The 18,705-nt window shown below is 33.9% G+C and overlaps 1 protein-coding gene across 6 annotated transcripts in view; it reads left to right on the forward strand.

Annotated features, from left to right (window-relative positions):
• Window positions 1-18,705, forward strand: part of LOC143179230 (uncharacterized) — a 590,730-nt gene that overhangs the window by 54,451 nt on the left and 517,574 nt on the right. For 2 of the 6 annotated variants that reach the window (XM_076378352.1, XM_076378356.1), the window contains exons 1-2: window positions 6,245-6,280; window positions 10,612-10,713. Coding sequence is in view for 4 of the 6 variants with exons in the window: in XM_076378351.1 (XP_076234466.1) it covers window positions 10,699-10,713 (15 nt within the window). In the remaining 2 variants the exon portion in view is untranslated. The other 4 variants (XM_076378349.1, XM_076378357.1, XM_076378350.1 and 1 more) reach the window with 3 other exon arrangements.

An 18,705-nucleotide genomic window follows, 5' to 3' on the forward strand; every position in this document is an offset into this window, starting at 1 on the left:
TAGAAAACTTCTCCCTCCACTACACATATTATTACGTGCCCATGCAGTATGTGAGCTCGCCGCTTCGGACACCTGCAAAAAGCAGAGCGAGAAGGCAAATGTGACTCCCACTCTCTCGCTCTTGAAACGCTAAGATTCAACTGTTCAAGTTGCCGGCAAGCAGCACAAGTCACGTACAATCTTTTCAATTGTCCAAATATTTCCATTTTTCAATTTTTTAAAAGGGGGTAGCGGCGGATCTACTTTTCAAATGGCTTGAGAACTCACAAATTTTTAGAAAATACGTAATGTAAGATTCGGTGCTTTCCAACTACGCTTGCGATGACACAACTATGCACAGCTAGAATGCTGTGTTCAACTTGGCGTGGCCAGGCAAGGTATTCTCAGATCATGAATACCATACATTCTCTCGCAGGTTTTCAGATAATTTGTGAATTTCAAATTCTGACAATATGAGTAGATTTTCATTATGTTGCATTTTAAAATATTTCTAAGGTCATTTATCGACATCAATACCTTGCATTTCACAGACGTGCAACTGATTCATCAATTTAAATAAAGTTTTGACACATTGCGTAGACTTTCATTAGTTTACAATTTTTAAATAATTCTTATTCATCGACACCTTAACCGTGCCTGGCCACGCTAAGTTGAACACCGCCTTTTTGCTGTGCATAGTTGTGTCATCTTAAGTATAATTGGAAAGCACTGAATCTTACGTTACGTTACACAGTGTCGCCTTTGCACATTACTGGAAAACACCTTTATGTACTTGCAGCTCATTTCGATTTCACATCTTTTTGTGACACAGTACCGATCTTTTCATATACTTGGCGTAATTTTTTTACATTTTTGAAGTTTTTTGTTAGGATCTCACTTCTTCTTACAAAGATAATTTGCATAGGGAATGACCTCAGATAATTTTTAATATTATACTTTATACAGTAAAATATACAAAATGCTTTTTGCATATTTGTCGTGCATATACATCCGCAGGTTAGTAATAACAACCACAATTAACCCCTTTCCAAGTAAAATATGTACGTATTTTTAGCATCTCATGGCCAAGCTTGCTTTTCTACTCGTAAATCATCAACGGATACCCACGTTATACCCTTTACCCCTTACCATACTCGTGTAATGACCATCGGCAATACTTTTACCATGGTGGAAAATCGCTGCCTTAAGTTTATAACAGTTACCTCCCACTTGTATTATAGTAGTAGGTATTGCTTTGATGTAGAAATTTTCCACTTTTGTTGTTCCACTGCTATTGTGATCGAACAGAAGTAATTTTGCAATAAGAATTTGTTTTGAAGGAGTTATGTTGACTTTCTTCATTATGTTTGTATTTGAACTATCACAATTACTGCAAGGATCTGTCAAATTTTTCCATCGTGTGAAATTATGTTTCATTATGTCTTGAAATTCAAATGATTTTTTTAACATTTTGGGCAGTGCAAGGTCTACCACACAATTTATACTGGTAGTAGTACTTGTATAATTATATTTGTTGTAAAAACCACACATTTCTATCGTAATTTTTCTTCGAATATTTATTATATCAATATTTGAAATTTCTGTTCCATTATAGAAGAGAAATTGATCAACTAGTTAATTACAAACTGAAAGCAGTTAAAACAATGAAATGATAATGTTTTAAATGAGAATTTTGACTGCAATTTGTTAGAACATATTTGGTACAAGCATGGCACTAGTCTTCAAAAACTTGTGCGAATGAAGATGCTTCTCCGTTTTATAACCTTCTACTACAGGAAACCTCCCTGCCGGTGCGTCCGAAATGTCACTCGACACTTGGCAGGTTCTCTTTCCAATGACGACTGTCGAGTCCTGCCGAATGATCTCGAGAGTCGACGAACCAAACATGTGTTAGTTCCTTTTGGCTGAATGTGTGCGTGTAACGCATATACGTATTATGTTGACGAAAATTTGGCTGAATTAGAAGAATCAGAAGAAAAATCGTACAATTTCTGACAGATCCATGACATGATATTATCATATCTCTGTCATACGTGGACCAATTTATTGAATTTGGTGTCATTGCAAAGCTCAGATGCGGTTTACATAAGAAAAATGCTTTTAAATTTAGAAATATTGTCCTCGTAATGAGATATTAATAAAATAAGTATCAGGTAAGGTTGGAATAGCCGAATCTCGAGTAAAGATACACGGCAGCAACAGCCGACATATACGTATACAGGGTGTTACTTCATGTACTTGGCGTCGAGACGCTACCGCGTCTCTAGATTCTGTTCAATTGCACCGCTCCACGTACGGAATTTCTAACGAAATAATGCATATGTGCATATTTTTCGGGACCGTGTCTTACGAGTCCCGAGATGACCGCCTACTGGTGAGACTCCCAGAGACTTTTCTGAAATTTTACGGGATGAATCTAGGAGTGACGACGTTTTGTGGAATATCTCTGTGCGTATTTTTTTATGAACAAACAATTATTACATTACATTTCATAAACAATTATATTTTTATGAACTATAATTAAAACAAGTCTGTATACATACCTTTGTAAATTAATAATAGCATTCTGAATGAAGGCTGTTTGGTAGTTGCAGGTGATGATTTCTTTCTACATAACATACCCTGCGTTTAATATCCAGTATAGAAAGATCTTCTATGTCTTTCTGAAGTAGTTAGATTGCGTATAGCATTATTTCACAAATATTGCAATTGTTTTGTACAAATTGTCACCCGGAGACGTTGCGTTCGTATGTATTATGACGCTATGTCTAAACAGTGGAAGTTCCTCGATAAAACAGAAAGACAAAAGCGGAAAAATGTTCATATATATATATATATATATATATATATATATATATATATATATATATATATATATATATATATGTGTGTGTTAAAAATATGCTTATGAATGAAAATTTATATTAAAAAATTACAGTGTTTGTAAAATTCCGTTATATGCAATTTAAATATTTAAAAAAAGAAAGAAAAAGGTCTTTTCAGACTAAGTATCGGCCTGAAACGTGTTACTTACAATCAAACTATCGTCCGCAATTACCCAACCGCTTATTTTAAGATTACTATTAACTTCTCCATATACGTATAGGATGTGACAGGGCGTGTGGTACAATTGTGTGGTATAATCTTTTTATACGATGCTTAGTTTTCAGGAAAATTGAATTTAAAGATTCGTCTGATACATGTCTATAAGTCTATCCCCAGGTTTCATACATATATGGAAGAATAAGTGGTGCCAATGTCATTATTTTATACATACAGAGTGTTTCTGAATAGTACGGTATAACTTTAAGGAGTAATTCTAGACACCAAAATAAGACGAAAATCAAAAATAACGATTTCACATTTGAAGTTTCGTTTATTAGTTATAAGCGTCGAAAGATCTGGTGGAAATCTCCACCAGAGACCTCAAGCAATGGTTTTCTGCACGATAGTGTAGCCCTGACACAAGGAAGGGAAGAAATCAGCTGTTCGACGCTGAGTGATCGCTGAGTGATAGTTTGCTAGCTTCTCTCTGTGAGACGTTCCAACTGTTATGTACGAATTTCGTACATAGTTCAGTAAAATGTTCAAATGAAGTCCGAAAGTTTGAACGTTCATTTAAATATGTATTTGTGCTATAAGTCAATTTTTGATAGCCTGGTAAAATGTCAAATGAAAATTAAAACAAAGCAATTTTAAATGTCATTAAATAATATTTATTACTAATAGTATCATTGTTCATAATAAAGAAATAAATTGATTTCCATTAAAGTGCAAACGACAATACAATAAATATAATGCAGAACTTTATAATTACACATATTTTCATCGTTCTCAAATTCATTATTTAAATATTTTAAATCACTGACTGTTGCTTGTGAAGTTAAAGCATGCAGACCTGCTGTAATCATATGTAATAAGTACTGTTAGACACATTTGTACATACATGTTTAACATATTTATAATGTATATCAATAAAATTTGTTATTGAAATTACATGTATCTGTGGCAGAATTTACTCCTTTCAACGTTTGATTTTTTAAACATTCCTAAGTTGCCAATAAATCCTGTTTTGAATTCTATTCCCAATTCTACTGCATTTATATTATTGTTGCACAGAATAATCGAAACCCTAAATAACGGAAATTGTAGATAATCAGTAACCTGTTAATCGAGATTCTCTTGTATCTCTATTAACAAATGAAACTTCACAGAGAAATACAGCAAAAACAACGGCACTTCTCAAATCAAAAAGGCTAGGTAGAATTCGATTTCATGTGGTATTGAAATGAGTAACGAGGAAATAACATTTTGAGAGTATCGTTGTTAAGAATGAGCATCATAATCAAGGATCATAGGGTAATTAAGGATCATAAGCACGATAGCAATTAGTATTCACGTACAGCTATCGTCAGCACGCGGCGATTGCCGTTCCAAAGAGCCGTTTTGCGACTCTATCTCTGACAATTGCGCAACGCTGGTTGAAACTAATTCGACGAAACCATAAGAACGGACGTTTGGCTACGTCTGATGGTATTACAGCGGGACGGCTGCGCACGGATCTCGGCGAACAGCTGAGGAGAAACCTGAGCGTCGACGGAGCGAAGTCAGCGCTGCCTTGAAATAGCTTTGGCAACAGCCCTGCCAATGTGCTGTCTTGATCCATAAAATGGTAGATTACTAGCATGTTGCCTTTCTGCACAGGCTCCTTGTCGCACCCCTCTAACTTCCCTCAGCGAGGATCTAATATAGATCATACGCTAACGATTGCTGCTGGACGTTTCATTTAGCGCATAACGACGAAACTTGGATCTATCGCGACCTACAAGCGCATTGACATTGCTGACGGATTTACCACACTTCTGTGTCCTTTTTTAAGATCATTGGTTACGGTAGTCCTTTCGATCAAACAGATCAATCATTTTCAAATGCTCTAGCCGTACAGTAGGTATTAGTTTATGTATTTATTGATGATATATATTGAACCTAACAATAAGTTAGATTGCTAGTGAAATTTCAAGTAGACTCTTTTGGTTCATGTATTATGGTGATTCCTTTTAATAGAAGTTTTAGTAGTGACTTCTAGTATGGTGTCTCAATAGAAGAGAATCGTTACAAACCAACGACTTGGAATGAATTAGTAACGCAGAGAGGATAAACTTTATTTTGAAATTAATTTGGAAACTAACAACTTATTTTCTCAAAGATTTCGGTAAAGTGACAGAATGATTTGGAAAAAAAATCGGAAGAAAAGAATTTTTTAGTTGAAATTCATCACATACAATAGTATTCAGTGTGCCTTATTGTAACATAATGGAAAAAAATTAACACAATTATTTGCTGTTAATTAAATTGTATATCTAAGAAGATAAAATTCATTTTCCATAATTTATGAAAAATGATTCAAAACTTTTGGTCAGTAATGTACAATTAGTAGACTCATTTTTAATATGTATATTGTGCCTTGAACGTTCATATATAGAGTTTATTGTAACTGAATTTACATTATTTTAGGAACATCAAAAAGATCTTGTAATATTGTACATTTATGTTCTTTCATATTAAGAATTTATGTGATAACCCAGACTATTATTGTAATTATTGTTATTATTGAAATCACGTTTACTTGTATTCATTGGGACAAATATTGTAAATTTTGATTTATGTACACTTTGTGATACAAAATATTGTTGCAAAATATTTCTAACTTAAATTTAAACTACTAAAAATGGTTTACCAATTCTATCACACAATTGATTAAATTAACCTCAATCAACGTTTGACTTGTTCGATATTATTTCTATAAATTCCCAAATCCCATTTTCTTCCAAATATTCAAGAAACGGCACTAGCATAAATCCACATTCTCCTTTTTAGTATAGAGAAAACTCACCAGAAAAATGTTTCACGTTCAGTAACATAGGAAAATATTCCCTTCGTTGATATTTGTTATCAACCTCTTGAAAATTTTTTTGCGCACAGATGCACAGAAATAGCTATGATCTGGACATAATGAGGCTCGCGAAATATGCGAGGGACCCGATACGGTCCACGGCTTTTCCGTGTTTCATTCTGAATTAGAACAAGGTCTCTGTCTATGAGTCATTCTATTTCGAATCAAGCAACCGCGTGCGTAGCAGTTTATAATTTGGGCTTGGATGTAATCCAATGCGGTGCATATGTTTAAAATTACAACAAAACCGTTAATGTGCGTCGTTTGATTTCTAGAGTTCGTCTGAATGGTTTTCCAGCTCGGGGGCACGGAACAGGTGCCACATAAGTAAAGTATTTTTTTATTTTTTATCAAAGTGAACGTGACAGTTACTGGTTATGAATGTTCTTGGGGATGGCGGACATAATCATAGGAATATTTGATTTTCGAATTAGGTAAATGTAGTATCGTACGACTTAACTGTAACAGTTTAAGTATTTCAACTTCTTGGAAGGAAATTCGATATATACGTGTACATTGAATCGGTCAAGAATGTTGTTGATATTCGATTTATTCGAATTCAACTTAATCTTTGCGTTTTTGTTCTGAATTCTTTTTATTACTTTTGCTTGAATAAATTAGCTTCTAAAGTGTTTAAATATTCTATATTAGATAGACATGTATTCTGTATTAGTTATGAACTAATAAACTTTTCTAATTTTGAAATTACTTACTTATGCATATTTTATATTTATTATAAAATTTCAAACGAATTGCAGTATTTATGTTTTCCATCTGCTTGAATAATAATTGGACGTTTTTCTTGAAACAAATATTTTGTACCAAATCCAGAAGGAAGTGAATAAGAAAATTAGAACCAAATAGTACTTGCATACATTCAGTCCATTTTACTCTAAAATTACAAAAATCAATAGATCCTTTTTTCTACTATTATTTAAGCATCCATGAACTCACAAATATTTGATAGCAATTCTACGTCAACATATAAAAAATTTCAATAAAAAGATTGCGTTGTATCCCCTTTGTCTGGAAATATTTATATCCCTAAAACATTCAAACCGCTTCGAATGCCTAACATATTTTCCTTTCTAAAAGCAAGAATCTAGAGGGAAATAGTTTAATATCAATAAGTCGTAGGATAAATTGGAGGAGATGTCAGTAATATCAACAAATATTCTTACCGCTTGTAATACCAAATAATTTCATTCATCAGATGATCAATTTTCGGTCTGAATTTCATGCGAATTGGAGTGTCTGCATCAAGGAAATAAACAATTTCCAGAATAAATTTTCTCTTTATACTCTACCTCCTGTTAAAGATAGAATATTTTTGTGATTACGACATAAAGATTTTACAAATCCAACGCTGAATGTTCCATCCTCAATAACACGATTGATGATCCATCATGATAAATACGACCTCTGTTTCATTAATCCAAACCTGAGTGAAGTCATTATGGTATCGATCAAATCAGATTACAGAGCTCTCCATCATTAAATCGCCACAACGGATACGTTCAACAGTCTCAAAATCATTGAATTTTTTCTTCAGTCATTTTTATGACAAACAAAATTTCGCCACATTTAAAAGTAAGCTTTGGAATAAATATCATAGAGCTGTTCTTACAAGGGAACAACCTGAAGTGGTAATTTCCGATTTTTATCAAACTTGGCAGGTTTGTAGAGTAGCCCAAAATAATCGATACGTATTTTTCATATCGGTTCAAATCCATGTTAAGGGGTTGAAAACTGTCCTTGAAGTTGGGGCGGAAACCATATTTTATCTAATACTTCGAAAACCATTGTAAATAAATTTTTCACAAATTTATATATGAGTATATTGTAAAGAATAATAATTGCGTTTATAGTTTATTCGTGTTTCGTGTGAAACTATTCTGGAACGAATAATTTTAAGAATATTTTGCCCAGAATTGTTGCAATTCCCAATTACATTTCTCAGAACTTTACATTTGAGCTCTGAGTAATTACTTTCCATGATAACGACAAAGAAAGCGTTCAATCTGTCCTGCTCCACTTATGAATACAAACCTTTGCTAAATAATTCTACTTTAAAATTTTATTATCTGTATGATTTTTCTTGATTTAACCATTTTCGAAAACATCAAATTAGGTTACCCAAGTCGAGAGATCACAACGCTATAAAAAACGAATTTTTGACTATCTTGATCTTCGTTATCAGAACATCTATTTAATCCTAGACCTCTATCATACCATCTATGTATCACAGAGCTCTGGCAGCATAGAGGTTCACTACTCGCTTGCGAACATTTTCTGTTCTAGGCCTGTAATCAACTCAAAAATGCTAACACCGTGAAACAGCGACAGCGTAACGCAGCTATGAAGTCGTTTTATTATTTTTTTCAGCTTCTTTTTTATTTTCACGCATCACGGATACAGCTTGCGCGAAATTCCAACAGCCGTTTCGTTGGTGGAATAATGTTATGTTAATAGAACCAGTTTTAATCGAATACTTTGTTTAATAATTTGCATGTCAATGCTGTACAAAGAGGAATGATATGCTCAGCTAGAAAAAGGTTGAAATATTAATAATAGCGAAAATAAGTAGGGCAAGTCTTGATGAAATTTTGAAAAAGGTGAAAAACGGTGTTGTACCTTGAATACTTTTAGGCGATTTAAATATGGAATAGTGCTATGTCCAGTATAATGGTTTAAGTGATGAGGTATTTTTGCACTTTGGATTATAGTTTTCAATCATGTCTCTTTTTAATGCATTTTTGAGGCAAGGATTTGCCTTTACATGCTTATTCTTTATTCATTCAGTCTTACTAAAGTTATTCTTTCATTATTATTTAGACCGAAAAATATTAATTAGTTCGTTATTTTTACTGGTAATTACGAATGTGATCTGAGTTAAAAATGTGAAAAAGTTGAATTTATCACTTATTTTATAACATAACTTGAGGCTACATCAAATAAGTGATGAATTCAATTATTTTAGAGTTTTGACTTATTGTTAAAGCATTTTCATAATTATCGACACATTTATTTGCAAATAAAATAATTTATACAGAGGTATCACATGCACATGTTCGTTCTAATAACATTTTATTGCTATTGTTGCTACTGAAATTTTCTCTAGTTGGGAAAGTATTGAAGCTTTCCCATATTATAATTGGATGTAGGTCAGGTTTAATTAGAAAGCATTTCATAAAACGATTACAGAAAGCAGCGGGCTAAAACATCAATTGTATACAATAAAAGATTCTATTCAATTTCTTTTATGTCTTTTTTAAGATTTTAACAACATACAATTGACTGCATTATAGTCACAATTTGAAACATAGCCTTTTCAACTTCGAAACTGACTAAACTCTATTTATTAATCCTAAGTATTAATAGATACCTACAATAAAAGTTAAAATCTCTAATAGTATATTTATTGTATTCTTCTTCATTAAAGTGCCTAATAATTACACCATTAGAATAGATCATCGATTCTAATTTGTCAGATAATATAAATTTACATCTTTTACACAAATATCTTGCAATTAATGCTTGCAATTGATATTGATCGTGAAACTAGTGCTTGTCAGTAGATAAATTATGGCTGATAACGGATCTGGCACTAATCGTGTATAATGGATATCCGATAGATCGAAAGTTTGGCATATCTGTCTGACTTAACCACGTGCACAACGAACAACTCTACTTGGCTAATGAGTCATCTCTATTCCGACTGGCATTCACTGAGTGTTTCTGTAACAGTATTCAAAATATGTGTATAATTGAGATAGTTTTCTATTTTGATCCATTAAGTGGAAAAAATGAAAGCTTTGCAACCTGAAAGTTTAATATATAACAAGAAAAACTTTCGATAGAATTTTCTACAGATATTTGTTGTATAATCAAACTAAGTCATAAGTATACGTAAGACGATTGATCAACAGGTGTCAGAAATTTTAAAGGCGGGTTCTATATGCTAAAATAAAACGTTAAAAATATGTATATACCTAAAATGCATGTGAAATATGTTCGGCTTAACTTGTGCTACTATCTCAAGCTACTGACAAAAGGTAGTAAAATGTACCTAGTCAGGCATATTCCATGCGAACTTTAATCGGTTTTGAACTATTAAATGTACAAAGTTTTTAAGTTTTCAATTATTTAAAATACAAGCCCTTGACTTCTCAAATTTTCAAATTTCAATTCCCTACCATTCATAGCTTCAAATTCCCAAATGTTTAAAAATATCGAATAGAGTTTGCCCTTCATTTTTTTCGTGCTTCCTCAGAGAGTCTTCGTCAGCCTTATGTGAGTCAAAACTGCAACAGGCGGTTTCGTCGCCACTTCGTTAGGTTGCGTCGCTACGGCTGAATGCACGACATAATTAAAAACGAATTTAGCATACCTACCTAGTGCGAATCCTAATTACGTTTGTACAAGCACAATATAAAAAGACTAGACGTTGAAAAGATCATCTTCCTTAAAAGACAAAAGGAGAACCGTTCATGTCTTTGAACAGCACCAAAAGATGTTTGCGAAAACTAATTTTCAGTCTATATTAAGTAGGTAGCGAAAATCACGACACTGTCCTTCATTCTTTTCCGTTGTTTGAAAATATTTGACAGGCAAACAGGGTTAGACGATTCCCCATTAACTCTGCTGCAAATTTTCAGCGGAAGCCTGACGGCGTGCAGCTGTGAGAATTTTAGACTATCCCATCCCGATTCAACTGGGCTGGATTTTAGAGCTGGACGGTATACATGGTGAAAGTTCTGGTGAGTTCTTTTTACTCAACCATATATCGAGTTTCCATTGACAAACGCTGCGTTCATTTTTTCTTTCGACGAATTGAATTTTCCGTGGTCACTTGGTACGTCAAAGGTAGAATGACTTTCGAATTGATTTTTATTAATTTATTAATTCCGTGTAACGATATGATATTTAATACAACATTGTGGACTGTTTACATTTGTAAGAGAAAGCCCCGTATAACAAAATATTTAGGTTCCTACAAATTCCTAGAAATTTTAGTGCTGTGATATCTTTTCTTAATTTCTAAATGTAATTTGATAACTTAGTCAGAAATAGGAAAAATTAGGAAATTTGAACACTGCGATATTTGAATATGATAAAGTCATAATATTCAGGTATTGGAATAGTTAAAAATTTATATATTTAATTATTGAAATGTTAGAAAATTTGAGTAATTAGGAAGTTGAAAATTAAATATCTTTCACTATGCCATATTACTGTCAATCTCCTAGTGAAGGGTTCCAGTATATCGTAAATCTTCTTACATTAAGTCAATCCATATTTGTACTTATCTTACATTTAATGCAAACAATACTACTAATAAGAATAGTCATAAAAATAGCAATGGTAGGCAAATATTGCACATTTATTTCAAAAGCGACATAGCTCAAAAAATTGTTTATCAAAATATGTCAGTTGTAATTTAAAAATTCAAAAATTATGTTTCTTAAAGAGTTATATCTACCCAGTAGCCCGAAAAAGTTATATAAGTTCGGGAATTTATTTTTTAACTGTGAATGAAAATAATGCAAACAGTTTTCTTCTAGAAGATACATCTTTCAACTATATTATCCTAAATCTTCGTAAAGAAATGCTGTTAAATAATAAATATATTGTTATCGATAGAAGACGTGTTTCTTTTTCAAGCATTTCTTGGTGGACATTCCCGAGCCTAAACAATGCATCTAAAAGCAAAAAACCAAATCGATATTAAGAATAGATGAACTTTTGAAGTCCTTGACGATTTCTAAATTTTAATTTTGCATTTTATTACAAAATGGCAGTCATGTAAAGTAATAATCTGGAATTTCGATGGAAAGGTCGTCCTTTTTTTTATTATTGAGAAATAGGAAATAACATTTTAAAAAGTTAGATCCTCATTGCCAACGTAAGATTCCTAAGAATATCTCTTGTAAATTTGAAGTGAATCGGTCGAGTGATTCTCGAGATATGATATCCACCGCATTTGGAAATCGTATTTAAGAAAAACGCGTTTAAAGTTTTAGATATGTAGTTTCTTGTATGTAAGTAGCAGCATTAGACCGCACGATCCTGTATCGTTCAAAGCTGCATAACTTTATCAATTTTTGAGACATCAATATGAAATTTCAGGATACATTCTTGAAATATGAAGGTTTCCAAACGTGTAAAAGACAAAAAATCCGTGTTTCAATTTATCTAGGTAGATGTAACCCCTTAAGTTATATCACTTTTTAAAGCAATGTCATGAAGACATATGTATGTATGTATTAGGTTTTTGTAGCAATATTTTGGATTAAGTTCGGAAGGCTCTCTAGTACCCCGCACAAAATTCTATAACACTCAGGGAAGAGCGAAAGAGTAAGGGTAGTTGTGAATGAAACTATTTCCAGCAGGTCAGTATCTTCTTAGACCTTTTGAACCTAGATTCGGATGTGTGAAAAGAAGCATTAAGTGTAGTAGAGAGGCTCGGAGCTACTTTCTTCCAAAGGAATGCTTAGAAGGAAAATTGCAAGAATCTACCTTTTAGCAATCACTACACCCTGAATTCGAGCCAGGATAAATTACCCCTTTTCTTGCACTGGAGGTACTAAACGAGCAGATGTGAAGACTGCGCTTAACGTTCGTGGTTGTAAGAAATTTTGCTCTTGGGACTTGAAAATCTTGAAAAATTTCCCAGTCACGAGCTATAGGCATTCGCAACCAGTAAAACCATCTCTCGCATAAGAAGAGGCAGTAGATGCGTGACATCCATGAATCGAGTAATAATCTTCCTTCTACGCCAAGTAATAACAGAAGAAACATTCTTCGACAATTTCAAAGATCCACGCGTAGAAATATCCCAGGGTAATTATATAGATTAGGGGAACCACCTCCGATTTCAATGACCTTGGAATATGTTGTCAAGGTTATCATTCTGAACAACTTTTTCCTATACATATACCCGGCGGTCTCTTTTAGTTTTCGAGATATTCGCATAAATATTTTCAATATTAAAAAGTGTAATCGGAGTTGGTCTGGGTTAGGTTCATTAGCAGTTCATTAGTTCATTATTCCTTTATATCTGCAGTTATTTTATATGTATCTGCCATTACTTGAAAACAAGCATCCAGTCGTTCATCAAAATCGAATGTTCCTTTAAATACAAATTCTGCCAGATAGTGGTTGAAATGATATTCTCTACGACCATACCTAGGAATATTGCTACTAATATCTCTCCATACTCTTTCAATATTTTGGATATGGACACCTGTGATTGGATCAACGAAATTTTTTGAATGATTCACTACAAAATGTTGATATATATTTTTATCAATTTGTTCATATGCTTTCCAACAATCACTATGAATTATTGGTCCAGGAGCAATCGTTTTTAAAATATGAGGCAGTAATACTTCTGCTCTACGGAACAGGATTGGTACTACAAATATCTTTTTTGTGTCACGGTCTATACCACCGAAAATCCATTGTCCCGTAATAAGTCGTCCACGAGTATACTTTCGACGTCCAAATTTGGCTTCATCGATTTCTACAATAACTCCATTTCCACCAATTTGAGTTTTATTATTTATTAACCATTCATACATGAGTTAAACAATTATTAATTATTTATAGAATATGCCTTGATAACAAAAATAGTAAAACTGTTTAAATTAATTACCTCCCGACAAAAATTGATCCAGTCAACTGCGGTATTTGGTGAAATATTAAGTTCTTTTTGAAGAAACATCTGACGAGGGGCAAAGCGTAACAGATTATTCGACAAGCTACATCAATGTTTAGACAGACGTGCTTTCGAAAACCAAGTTCTGTGGAGCGCACTAATTTTAAAATTACACGTTAAACGTGTCCGTTTGCGCTTTCTTGTTTGTTTATAATAATGATTTGTGCAATGAAAAATTAATTCTTTTGTATCTAGGTGTTGAATATTTTCACATCGCGGACACTTTATTGTTTTACGAAGAACATTTTTCTCGCACAAATATTATATTAGGTTATCGTATCGCATCGTTAATGCTAGAAATTTGAAAAATTTCAGTTTGTACTAATTAATGCACGACGTTACGTTACAACGATTTGTTCGAAACTGATAATAATGAACCGTCTTTCCTCGAGTTCTTTCGACATCATAAAAAATAACAATATAGGTTTCAGCGAGGAAGGTAAACAGAAGCTGTCGCTAACGAATCTAACCCAGACTTATTTCGATCACTCTTTTCAATATTAAAAATTTTCTTTGCGAATATCTCGAAAACTAAAAGAGACCGCCGGGTATATGTATAGGGAAAAATTGTTCAGCATGATAACCTTAACAACATATTCCAAGGTCATTGAAATCGGAGATGTCTCCCCTAATCTGTATATTTACCCATCCCAGAAAGAAGCTTCACTTTCACGTGCAAATTTCTCTTATTTCTATTCTGCTACCTAGGATTCAGTTTCCGGTGGTCGAGATGTTGGTGTACTTTCGCGAAATACTCACGAAACACCTGCTTGCGCCTGCTGCCTTGTTTAATGTCGCGTTGCAGCTCGTTCAAAAACTCCGTGTGCCATTCTACGCGAAGAACTCAATACAGTAACGCAAAACGAGCCGTTTTGAAGCCCCCGCGAAAAACAAGCGAGATTTCGACGTTAATTTTGGCCGCTCGCGCGAGAGACACGATTATCATCGGCGCGAAATTGCACGCGTCGAGTAATTAGGGTGGTCGTTTCGGAAACGGCGATCACCGACGAGCGAAACGTTAAAAGCGAATAAATATTAAAACGATGGCTGCGATCTGGATTTATATGAATATTCATCGGCTTGTCGGTGTAGATAAAAGTCGGGTCTGGGCACAAAAATGAAAAATTAGAGACGCACAGTAGATATGCATATCACTGTTGTTGATCGTCTCGGGACGGAAGGAGAACGGAAGGAGGAATGAGTACCAGCTACATTTTCTGCTCACCGTTCTTTTGGAATTTTTATTGAGCCTCTAAATCAACGTCGCTGTCAGATATTCGCGGGATCTGAAATTCCAAATTGTCGCTGAGAAATTTTAATTAATTCGAGATTACTTTCGATTGGCTTTCTTCGTGGTGCAGTGAAACATTTACGAGATCTAGAGACTCTTTGGGATTTGATATTTTTCGTTTGTGTCACAGGAAATCGAAAATTCTTTTGTGCCTGGGCACATATTTTTTCTTTTAATGTTATAATTTCTTAATCTTGAATTTTTTTATGCTTTGTTGTCGTAGTAGTATTCTTGTAAATGCTTTTACATTCATTAAACCGGTAAATACAAATCAAATCATAACATGTTTGATATTTGGAAAATTCTCTTTTGGAGAATTTGGAAAATTCTCTTCAGTGTGATAGTGAAATTTTTATTCACAAAAAACCAAAAATGAGAAAGTTTATACTTTCTAATGACGTTACGTTAGTATTGTCTCACTGATATGCAGACATTTAAACCTCTTTGAAACCTCAACTCTCAGTCCCTCTCTCTCTTTAAAGCACTGTCCTTTTTGCAAGGAAAGCAAGCCACCGACCGTCATTCTGATGTAATGTGACGTCAAAATTCGTAGTACCTACTCGATGATAAGACCGAACCAGTCGAAAGCTGGCACCACTATCGCAAAAATGCTGTACATTGTTCAGAGCATCGTTCCAGTTAATTATAACATCATAATTTCGCATAACATTTCAACACGAGCGTGGCTCCGAATCCGAGTGTCTCTGTAACTTGGTATTTTGACAGAATCAGCAATTCACTCACCATGCAGGTGTCAAATGTGTGTTAATAACTGACCTAGTATATAGAATAGACAGTTTACCAGGAAGTAGGTAGACTAGACTGTGCCGTCGCTGGTACTTTATTTGAGGATACCAAAACTATTGTTTTCCAAATTAAACAAAATTATAGAGATGATAGTTTCGCGATTACAGAACAAGCGCTGTAAATATTACAGAGATAAGCATCAATTGCGACAGGTCATTCAGCCCCATCATTAATAAATTGTTGTAACTTTGGTCTTTGGCTGTCCTTTGAATTCAAGTATCGAGTACTAAACCTCGGTAGTCGTGTGTTAGTGCTCCACATGATGTGAAAAGTGTGGAATGAGAAGAAAAGACATTTTTGTAAGTCTCCTAACGCCAAACCATTAAGGTCCTTCTCCGTCGTAAACTGGTTTTAAGGTAACCAAATATTGTCAACTATTGTAAACTATATTTTGTATCTCCGAAAAGAGATATAATTGTAATAATGTATCTACACTACCTCCGAAAAGAGATATCATTTAGGTAGATCATAAAGGTATCATTTACCGTTATGTAAAAACATAAAAGAATTTGTTTATTAAAAAAAAAAATATACGACGAGGATCATTTTTTGTAATAGAGTGATAGAGCATTCAAAACTGAACAATTCATCCGTTGAAACTTTTGTCCTACCTCCTACCATTACAAAGTTATACTCAAAAAACTAAGAAATATAAAAACATTGAGACTTGGTTTTACCCTTTTAAAATAAACATGGGCACCATTGGAAAATAGTTTTGTGTTTCAGAATTTTTGCAATTTTTGAGTTGTCAAACTTCCCTTCTATATGTAAAACTAACTATTTTTAGTATCCGTTCTTCTTTTTGCAAATATAAATTCTATGTTCTAGATCTTAATTAAACCCTGAACTAGAACTTTTTGAAAATGTGACGTAGGTCGTTTTGCTTTACAACCACAGATTAACATTAGCTACCTACTGGGTAGGGCTGAAAAGAAGTGTCGTAGATGGAATGCGAGTCTAGTTTGGTAAGAGCAAAATAGGCCTCGCCTTGTCTCACACTTATTTTTTACTATAACTGCAAACAACTTCTCTGAGCAAACTATTATTTATTTTACTTTTTTTGAAAGCTGAAATAAGAAACGAGAAGTTTGTAATAAACAGTATCGCAGAAGAATAAATTTATCAACTAGTTAATTACAAACTGATATTAAATTCTCCGTTCTATAACCTACTATAGATAAATAAATGTAAATGTCATTTACGAAGTTAGCCGATTTACTAATAATAATTTATGCAATTGCTGATCCGAAAAAGACACGCAGGACCATCAGGGTAATTGCAAATAACTTCTCTGACCAAACTATTGTTTAACTTAACTGCACATACACCTGTATATACGTGTAATTTGTTGAAAATATGTTCGTTTTATCATGCGTACAGCTTAATAATTAATTAATAATGAAGCCAACAAATATAATAAAGAATCACAGAAGAGAAATGTATCAACTAGTTAATTGCAAACTTAAATTAAAACAAGCAAACGATTATATTTCGCACAAGCATGGCACAAATTTTCAGAAACTAGTGCGAATGGGGATGCTTCTCCGTTCTATTATAACCTTCAACTACAAATAATCTCTATGCCGGTGCGTCCGAAATGTCATTCGACACTTGGCAGGTTATCTTTGCAATGACGACCGCCGAACCCTGCCGAATGATCCCAAGAGTCGACGAACGAAACATGTGTTAGTTTCTTTTGTTTGAATGTGTGCGCGTAACGCGTATACGTATTATGTTAACGAAAATTTGCCTGAAGGAGAAGGAAAAGGAGAAGAAGAAGAAAAATCATACAATTTTCGATTGATCCATGACATAATATTACGATATCTCTATCATAGGTTGACCGATTTTATTGAATTTGGTCTTATTGGAAAGCTTAGATGCGGTTTACATGAGAAAAATGCTTTTAAATTTAAAAAATATTGCCCGTGTGATGAGATATTAATAGAATAAGTTTCAGGTAAGGTTGAAATAGCCGAATCTCGAGTAATGATACACGGCAGCGACAGTCGACATGTACATATACAGGGTGTTACTTCATGTACTTGGTGTCGAGACGCTACCCCGTCCGTAGATAGTAGTGCACGACAATGTAATAGACACCAGTGCCCATAGTGTGTATGCATACAAAACCACCACTAATAGAATATTTCCAAAAAAATGAAGATTGATACAACTTACGTTTTACATAAATTCTTATGCACACACCCTAAGAAAAAATCGTAAAAGAAATAAAGTCAAAGCTTCCGAAAATATTTAAAATACTTTAATACTACCTATATACATATTTTTCACCTGCCATTAGCAAACTTTACTGCATACATTTCAAGAAACAGCCTAAAGCAAAAACTCAATATCTCTAAATCCACACACAGATTCTAAATATAAAATATTCTTCCTCAATTCGTTTTTAATGCATTTTAAATCTCCTAATGTAATACATTCACAAAGTTCAGATCAAGCTGAAGTAAAGAAGCAACATTTAGTAGAAGGGTGGCAACGTTTTATCGTTAGACAAACGCAAGGACCTTAGACTAACAATCAAAGTTCACAGCATACAGAAATTCAGGCGACCTGGACGTTCTGAAAACCCAAGGAATGGTGCGAAAGATCGATTTGAATTTAATTAGGCCGACCGTAGTCAACTTAACAAGATGCTCGCATTATGGGAGCCGCCGTTAATCGCATGAAGTCTGCGGTCTGCGTAGGAGCAGTAGGTAACACGCTGTAAGATGTCTCGGGATTCTCGTGAGGGTTGCTGCTTTGCACCCTATGCCCGTTCCCCGAGGTACTTGACTTTCAAATAGCTTCTAAGTACAGTCGATATAGTACCTTATGACCGAGTATTCCATTTTGAGCAACAATTCTGCTACTAGACGAGTAATCTTTACTTTGAACGAGCAAGTCAGTTCACGTGCTGGACTTTTTTCGAAA

The sequence above is a fragment of the Calliopsis andreniformis genome, chromosome 5 (assembly GCF_051401765.1).
Source record: "Calliopsis andreniformis isolate RMS-2024a chromosome 5, iyCalAndr_principal, whole genome shotgun sequence".
Classification (NCBI taxonomy): domain Eukaryota; kingdom Metazoa; phylum Arthropoda; class Insecta; order Hymenoptera; family Andrenidae; genus Calliopsis; species Calliopsis andreniformis.